This window comes from Photinus pyralis, unplaced genomic scaffold (assembly GCF_008802855.1).
Source record: "Photinus pyralis isolate 1611_PpyrPB1 unplaced genomic scaffold, Ppyr1.3 Ppyr1.4_LG3b, whole genome shotgun sequence".
NCBI classification, from domain to species: domain Eukaryota; kingdom Metazoa; phylum Arthropoda; class Insecta; order Coleoptera; family Lampyridae; genus Photinus; species Photinus pyralis.
The window spans coordinates 27,405,788-27,415,016 of NW_022170510.1; the positions used below are offsets into that span (position 1 = coordinate 27,405,788).

Here is a 9,229-nt window from a genome sequence, read left to right on the forward strand (position 1 = left end):
GCATATTTTACAGTTTTATCTATTGCGAAAAGGCAGTCTGAAGGGAAACGAGTTTATCATATTGGAATTTACGAGAAATGAAATATTCACGCGTTGATGTAATTATTTAAATAACATGTTTTTTTTTTGGTATCTTAAGATTAAGTACATAACTTGTGACGAAGACCGAGAATTCATACAAAACACAAGGTTGTGCAGTATAAACAAACTTATGAATAGTTAAATAACTTAAACTACGTCTTACTACTCTCAACATCTTTTAGTTGCTTAGTTTTGTGCAGACGTGCGCTCCGCAGCGATTCTTGCAGCATTTCCGCTTTCCTCTGCAGTCTTTGTCGGAAGAACAAGTGCTGGTACAAACCCAAGGGCCCGAAGGACTGGCGGGGCATTGTTGTTTAGAATTATCTGGAAACAAATAGAAGTAAACCACATACAGTACACAAAAAGTCGATTTTTTGCGAGATTGTTTGAATCACAAGATTTATACCCTATTCTTGAATCCACTAGAGCAATTTAATTACGGAAAAAATCAACCACAACGCTACACGGATCTACCACAAGTCATCTTTCTCACCAAGTATATGGGTCATGACAAGGGCGGATTTGGCTATGTCGCAAGGGATGAGTAAAATGTGTCGCGTCGGTAGGGAGTTGTTTAAATTTAATAATGACTTAGGGGATCATTTAATATCGCATTTGAAAGCAGTCATTTTAAAAAATAATCGTAATGTAACCGGTAAGTTGTTATAATGTATGTAAAAGAGCATAGATACATCCTTATGGCATCGAATACAATTGAAGATGCTGCAAGTAACTTAATTACTGAGTTGGTTCCAATAAAATCCAGAAAAAATTATTGAAATGTGTTCTGCTCCCGTGGAAAAGACATCGAAAATTATATTGAAAACGTGTTCTTGGCATATGATTGTGCAAATTTTATAACCATGCAAAAGTTGTAAGGATACATCCTTATCAATTTTAAAGTTGCCGAAGAACAATTAAAGAGAACACACGTGGGCGTGGTTCTGAAACGAAAACTTTTTGGCCTTATGGGTTATTTGGAAAGAACGTCTTTGGCCTACCCTACAAGAGGTGGTGTAGTGGTTGAGGTGTAGGCCTTGGAAACAAAAATCATGTTTTCCACCTTGGCACAGGAGCGCTCGCTCCGCCATCTTGGATGAAAATTACAACAAATCGGTTTTTTCAAAAAAAAAAAGGTTCAAATAAATGGTAAAGAAGATAAAATTCCTCTTTTTGTAATAAACTTTTATGTACTTCTAATACCTACGTATGTTCCTAGTTACAGCGCAGGGGCGAAAAGATGAACATTATTCCACAAAAAGTTGTAAAACTCACAATTTTTGTGATTTTTCGAATCGAACAATTTTGTCTCCATTTAGTGTTCCACACCACTATGAGGTGCAGAACGTGGCGCGTTTTCATTTTGTGGTAGTCCTAGTCTCGATCGACCTAATCCACAACGTCGTGAAATGACGCTTGAACCAGGTCAGGCGATTATATTATCAGCGTTTTCCTTTCTTTGATAATCCTGGCCAATTTATGTTGACGTCTTGATTGCTATAATCATGAGTGCTTCTGACAATACATTGTTCTTCCACTGCTAAGTCATTGTCATACTCGTCCTCACTGTCGAATCGAACTTCCGGTACATTTTCGTATGAGTGACCACTGCAGAAGTCACACACAACTGAGCACTTCAATCCAGATTTCCTGCAACCACATGCTGCTAGGCATCCATTTGGACAATTACATGAAATGAATTTCAGTAAGTTGTCTGCTGCTGGTTGCTCTCTCATGGCCAGTGGAACTCATCGCCGCGCATCACGCATATTTCAGGAGATGAGTGACCCACGAGTACAACCACATGTGTTATACACCATTTTAAAGAGCCCAACGAGTTCTATCACTTGTGAAAAAAAGAAAAAATCAACTTTTTCTGGTGGTACCGAACTTGGAAAATGTAACAAACCACAAAATTTAGAGCGCGCAGAAAAGCGTGTTTCCTGAAATATTTCATCCAGTTAAACAGAATCTACAAGAGCTATCTCTTCCATTAAAACAGCGTTGAATTCAGAAGTCTCTAGGGCTTCGAATAAACTTCATTTCATGTCGATGCGACAAATACTCTCCTTTTTGATATTAGGCATCGACCACAAAATTTGCTAATGCTGCATCGAAAACTTCGACATGCGAGCAGCTATGTGATTTATTCAATATTTGGACATGTATTCATAAACCGAAAAAAGTTCTTAAAAAAAGTGTTGGTCATATCTGGGTATTTCAGAAGATACGAACTTTTTACTGAATGAGTTCCGTGTGACATCGGCGCCGGCGTCCGCTCATGCACGTTTTTTATCGCTGCCTGTCGCCTACTTTGTAAACTTGAATAGTTATGTATTTATTTATTTATTTATTTATTTATTTATTTATTTATTTATTTATTTATTTATTTATTTATTTATTTATTTATTTATTTATTTATTTAGTTATTTATTTATATATTTATCTATTTATTTATTTATTGTCCCTTAACAGGCCTCCGCCCAATTACATAGTGCGCGCATAATACTTTTTAGAGGAGCTCCCCCAGAAGGTCTTAAGTTGTTATATACTTCTCCGGCAATGACCTTACGCATTAGGAAAACTGCAGGAAAATCTAATTCAGAGTAACCGGCAGAACGCTCGAAACTGATCTAAGGATTTTCCCATCTCTGTCACAGATAAAAAATTCTTACCTCGGCCCAGGTTCGAACACTCGACCTCCCTGCTATGTAGCCCAATGCTCTACCACTAAGTACACAGTATTTTATTATATGCTATACGACTTATTAACCAGCGACCCAGCTCGTTCATGATTTTGGACTTTTTGTCCGTCGAAACATGATAACTCGCGTAGCCTAGTAATTAGCAAAACATTAAATTCGCGAGCCTAGGGCAAACATACTGCAGCAATATAGTGACTGGATAGCAATCTTCATAATGTGACTTCGGTGACAAGAAGCAACGAGTTTTTTTGTTTGTTTCGGCTCAAAAGCCATGGTATGTATTTGTATAAGTACCCACGTTGAGTTTAAAGCATCTCTAATTGCGCAATGTAAGTCGAAAGAGTTTGACAGTTTGACAAATTTTTGAAATTATTACTATTAAAGGACGCTCCGAATATGTATATGTACTCGGCCTTACTGCTAGAGAAGTGGAGAAGTGAAGGCGCTTCTGTGTACTACAGAATGCAGGAATGGGACTTCGAAGATATAAGGTGTCTGTTTTTTCGCACTTTACTTTTCTAAACCTAATCCGGCGATTGCGCAAACGAATTTTAAAACATTCATTCATTGTCGTTATTCTACTACGTGTCTCCATAGTGTAAGAGATAGAGAGAAAGTGAGATTTTTCAGCGTACTAGGCTTTCATTTCTGAATGATAAAGTTTCGTTTAACCACATCTGTGGTTTAACTTACGTTTTGGAGCAGTGTGAGACTTTACAATAAAATTTTTACCTGGCGGTGATGGTGGTGATTGTGGCAGTGGCGGTGGTGGGGGTGGTGCAATCGCTTCTGCGTTTGGTTGCGTGCACACAGTTCCACCGCACTCTGTGTGACAGCATTTCGTATTGCCCGAACACGAATAGTCATTTGCACAAGTCGCTGTGCAAATCGACAGCTTCAAACGTGGCGGACAACTTCCGGGTTTTTGACCTAGGCATATAAAAAATGTTAGGGCAAAATCTGTTTCCGCTGTTAGATTTATTACTTGCTGGTGGCGCAGTATCCAAAATTGGATCTACGCACACAAGTCCATAGCAGTTGGTTCTGCAGCACTTTGCATCTCCAGCGCATTGATGGTCTCCGTCACATGCCTCTGTACACACAGGTATATTTAATCGTCCTGGGCACCTTCCGGGTTTTTGCTGTGCTGCAACTGAAACCCAAAAATTTGCAACGAGTGATCATTTTATAACAAGCACCTACTTGCTAACTGAGTTACTGTTTCCATTTTTGGTTGTACACAAACGGCGCCACCACAATCAGTTTTGCAACACTTTCCGTCACTGGCACATTGGTCATCAATGACACAAATTTCCTGGCATACCGGTATATTTAATCGTTTTGGACAAAAGCCAGGTTTTGCACCTAATAAATCCAAATTACTCAAAATGAATCATAATAAGTGTGGATTACCAGATGGAGGTGGGAGATTAAATATGGGATCTATGCAAACGTATCCGTTGCAATCTGTTTTGCAACACTTAGCCTCTCCACTGCATTGGTGATCTTCTTGGCACGTCGCTCTACATTCTGGAATACTCAAACGCGGAGGACAATAACCGAGTTTATTTCGTGTGATAACTGTAAGAAATGAAATGATTATACAATATCAAGTAAGTCTGTTTTACCGGGATGAGGTCGGTAAGCCTCCACGCAAACGGATCCATTGCAGTCCGTTCTGCAACATTTTGCCGTCCCACTACACTTTGAATCGTTGAAACATGTTTTTTCACACACAGGTATCGGTAACGGTTTTGGACAATCGCCTGGTTTTCTCTGAGCTTTACTGACAGTGGTAAGTAAAAGTAAGTAGAGGTAGCACAAGAATTTTTGACCCATTTCTCCTTGAGCGGTGTGGCAAGTGTGCAGGACCAGGAAATGAAGTGTGTTTTAAAAGATTTATAAGAAATGTAAGTATTTGACAGGAAACCACAGTGAACTTTATAATTAAGCGGTTGCAGCTATCGGTTAACTCCAAGCATTTTGTTAGACATCCCACGCAACATCAATTTTAGTTACTCCCACCTTTGCATGTTTTAAAAGTGATGACAAAACTTTTGCCGAAAATCTTTTCAACTGTATCCATACTTATTAATCAAACTATAGTTAAGGAGTTAACCTAGACGGTGGATTCATACTTAATAACTGCTAGAGAATCCTCAAAGTATTGAAAGAAAGGGAGCTGGGTTGAATAAGAAATATGGGATGCTTCAATAAATAAGCAAAAGCACGTATATGTACGGATGTTAGCTACTATTTTAGGATATTTACACATAATCCCTTAGGTAGCTCCCCTGGGTGCACACATACTTTTCACTTTGTTGGAAAACCTTAAGGTTCGTTTTCCGAATAAATTCAAGTTAGGTATATGTTTGAAAACTATTCCTTTCAGATGCCTACTGTGATTGAGACTCAATGTGTACAAATCAACCCTTGAATAGTTTCAACAAAATTTCTACACACTAATAAGAAACACTATAGAAACTATAACAGATAAGGTAGGTAGTTTAAATTTGGCAAAGTTGTGTATTTTGATGCTTAACAAAATGCCGTTTTGAAAGTACAAAAATTCCCACTACTTTAGGAGATATCCTGAAAAATGGAAATTGTCCAAAATCGTTTATATTTTTTACCCAAGTTATAAAAGATATTTCAAAATAAATGACACATTATTCTAGTTTCCAGTTTTAAGCCTGACGTTTCGTCTCCGTTTAACCATCATCAGATTTGTTTTTTCTTATGGAAGCCATTTTTTTTCTGATTTCAGCATTAGTTTTTAAATATTGTTAAAATATCTTCTTTTTTGCCTGGCAGACTTTGTCTTGGGTAGTGTATGTTGGTAGTTTTTTGTGTTTTTACGAATTAATTCTTATTAAAAATAGTGATATTTACATTTTTGAAATCACAATACAGTTTCTGAGATCCCCATGGTGGCCCTCGAATTTGAATCAGCCTGTATATTCTACATAATTATTAATCATAAAGTTGTTTTATGGTAAATATATGATCTTACGTACTTAGGCCTTTCCTGAAACAGCTCAGTGCTTCAAATTCTTGTTTTCCTGCAACATGCGCTCCCAGATTTTATTATATACTTTTGTATGCTTATTTTCCAGTAACCAGGAATTTTATTGCCGTTCCAGACTTTATTAAACACTTATGATTAGGGGAGACCGGGGTATAATGATCCCCCTAAGCTTAAAATTTCAATAGGTCGGCATCTAAGTGAATAACAAATGTTGTTCCCCATAAGAGTTATTGACAATACTTAGGGCGATTATAATAAGCATCATTTTTAGTTCACCCGAAAATCATTTTTGGAATTTACTAATTTTTTTGAAAGTCTATAAAAGGATCATATTACCCAATAGTGTGAGGTCAAATGATCCCGTTCATGGGTAAAAATGATCCCCCCTCTATATATATATATTTATTTATTTTTTAAACAAAGTAACACAACTACATTAAGTAAAACAAAAAAAACATGAAATTCTGTAAAGTATTTAAAAGGAAAAACGTAAACGTAATTAAAATAACTGCCTTTTGTACTTGACACTTGTACATGATTGGCATAAATCACACGTGAAATGGTCTTCGTCCTCTTCCACCCCTGCACATGCATCGTGGGCCCATCTTAAACATTTGCTGCACTTAATCCATCCTTCTCCATCCTTGGCATTGGTGTAGGTTTCACAACAAAAAATGCATTCAGCATCGGATGCATCACTGTCGCTACTTATTTCATTGACCTTTTCTTTCTTCTTTGTCCGTTGTTTGGGATTAACATTTTCTTTGTTAGCCAGCTTTGGTTTTTTATTTTGTTTTTTCTTTTCTTCTGCCTCATCTTTCTTCAGTTTTTCTTCCTCAAGCATATTTTTATAGGGCGTGCTTGTAAGCAACACCGTACCTACTGATTTTCTTTGGCGAACTTGTCGCTTTCCTTTTATTTTAGGGAGTGGATGACAGACCGTTGGTGCCATAATGAATGAACTTTCTCTGACCTCATCTGGAATAGGGGAATCTAATTGGTTACTTGGACCTGGAAGAGGCGATTTTTCCAACGAGTCACCGTGGTTTACTGTTTCTCTGGCAGGAGAGTTATGTGGCACCTCATTTAGAACAGAACTAGGAGAACTTCTTTCAGCAACTTCATCGTAGCGTTGATCAGTAACATCTGCAGCAACGAAATCCGCATCTATAAAAACATCGGGGTCGTAGGGCACTATTCCTGTCTTCTTGAAAGCATTAATTGCATTACTGGGCATTGCAGCTTTCAGATATGCTTCTGAAAAAATTTTTCCTATTTGGAACACTGTTACTGTTCGACCTGGGTTGTTGTTCATCCACTTCTCTAAAGACTGATCCATATATCGACTTAACGGGTACATTACCCCAACATCCAACGGTTGGAGTTTGTGCGTTGTATGTGGTGGTAGGCATAAAATACAAACACTATTTTCCCTTGCCTTTGTTACCACATTTAAGTTTTTGGTGTGGGACAAATGCCCGTCTAAGATCAAAAGCACAGGCTCCTCTTTTGAAGGTTTGGTGAAATTTAAAAAGTGATCAAACCACCGTTCAAACATGTCAAGCTTCATCCAGCCACTCTCGTTGCATCCAAATATACTGCCTGGCGGAGTGCCGTCCATTAACTCTAATTTCATACGTTTTCTACTAAAAATAAACATGGGAGGCACGAAAACTCCCCCTGCCGAAGTACAAATTACTGCAGTTGCCGATACTCCTCTCTCAGCAGACGTAACACGAGCTACTTGTTTTCGACCCCTTTTTGCGAAAATTTTTGAATTTTTTCCGGGGACAGTTGATACCGATGTCTCATCGACGTTATAAATCTTGTGAGGAGGGAAATTGTGTTTTTCAATAATATTCTTCAACAATTCGAAAAATTTCGTTACAACTTGCTTATTGAAACCTCTTGCCCGAGCTGCAGAGGTTGCTTCTGGATTTCTCAAGGCAATCTCAGGATGTCTTTTTGTAAATCCAGCTAGCCAATCGTATCCTGCTATCTGCTTTTCGCGCGAAAAGTGGTGAGGGATATGATTTTTTTCTGCAAGTTGAAATGCCAAACGCCGCAAATCTGTTGTAGTCAGACCATACATCCTGCTTTCTAAATCAAGAATGTGACGTATCAGCTCGTTTTCTTGATCATTTGTAAACGTTGTAGTCTTGCCGCCAAGGTGTTTAATAGAATCCTTCGCAATCACATTCTTGTTCTTAGCTCTACGCTTCAGAGACATCAAAGGGACCCCAAATATTCGTGCTGCGGTTTTAAAGGGCATCCCATTATGTAATACTTCTTGTAATGCAGTGTCCATGTGTTCTGCATTCCAATTTTGGCGATTACTTTTGCGGTGATAAGTGCGAGGCATTCTGAAATAAAATGACCTAGGTAAGTATAGTTGTTTCCCCAAAAATAATTTAACTACATGGGGCGAGATGATCCCGGGATCATTTTGCCCATTTCTTGGTGATCGTTTTACCCCACAAGCCAATTTAGTAAAGACCATCACCTAGAAATTTTACGAAATCAAATTTTCGCTACGCTAACATACTAATTACAAACTTAATCCCAGGGTTGAGCAAATAACCAGACGCACGTTTTAAAAAATGCTTCCCCTACGTTATGTACACATTTTAAAGTTGCACTTACCTTACATCAACAACTGCTAAAACAAAAATGGCTGCTTCCCTTCGTTGTACGTTATTCGAACTAACAAATTACATTTGTCCGGCAATGCGCCTGTAAATCAGTTTGTAATTATGTGTCAAGTTGGTAGATGGTGTTAGTGGAAACCTTTAAAATGGGAGGAACCATTTTACCCCGAGGGATCATTATACCCCGGTCTCCCCTACTTGTTTTGCTATTTTTCCTAAGTTCTTCAGCACCTTCGCTATACTACCCCGTCATCTTCTTTCTTTTTTTTCTGATTTAGTATTGCCCTTTCTACCTCTTTTATTTTTTGTTGTCTTCTGGGTATTCGTAATGGCTAACTTTTTCTATAACAGATTCTTATTATTTAAATTGGGCTAGCTTCGTTTTGGCAAGTTCATGAGAAGAATACTTTAAGCGTGACGCGAGATGAATTTACTCCCGTGCAAAACGTACAATCAAACCGAGAGATAAGAAGTAGTCACTTCAAAATGTGGTATCTAATTGCGCTTTTATTGAAAGATTCCAGGGTCTCTACAACTCTCAAATTAGATTTGCTCGAACGCACTGTACTATGCTATACTGTACTATATGTTCCAGTTCCAGTTGGAAACTCGTTTCAAATCCGCCACGTTTTAGTCAACCCGTATGTGGTCACCAAACCCTTGCATGCTCGATCAGTTGCCCTGTATGCGGAGGGCCTTAGTAAAACAATAAGCTCAAAATGCGTTAAAAAGTTCGCAGGGAGCCATGGTCTAAATTGACAGAAGAG

General features: G+C 38.2%; 2 protein-coding genes across 2 annotated transcripts; both read right to left on the minus strand.

Moving 5' to 3' along the window:
* Positions 1–103: 103 nt before the first annotated feature.
* On the minus strand, positions 104–4,720 carry LOC116166784 (WAP four-disulfide core domain protein 3-like). Its single transcript, XM_031481917.1, has 6 exons — positions 4,415–4,720; positions 4,200–4,367; positions 3,990–4,151; positions 3,772–3,939; positions 3,519–3,716; positions 104–405 (listed from the first exon to the last, which is right to left on the minus strand). The coding sequence occupies exons 1-6, from the start codon at positions 4,623–4,625 to the stop codon at positions 260–262; spliced, it is 1,053 nt and encodes a 350-aa protein (XP_031337777.1). The 5' UTR covers positions 4,626–4,720; the 3' UTR covers positions 104–259.
* A 1,459-nt stretch (positions 4,721–6,179) lies between these two features.
* Positions 6,180–8,650, minus strand: LOC116166500. The gene is made up of 2 exons (XM_031481464.1): positions 8,458–8,650; positions 6,180–8,177 (listed from the first exon to the last, which is right to left on the minus strand). The coding sequence occupies exon 2, from the start codon at positions 8,174–8,176 to the stop codon at positions 6,314–6,316; it is 1,863 nt and encodes a 620-aa protein (XP_031337324.1). The 5' UTR covers position 8,177; positions 8,458–8,650; the 3' UTR covers positions 6,180–6,313.
* Between the last annotated feature and the right edge of the window lie 579 nt (positions 8,651–9,229).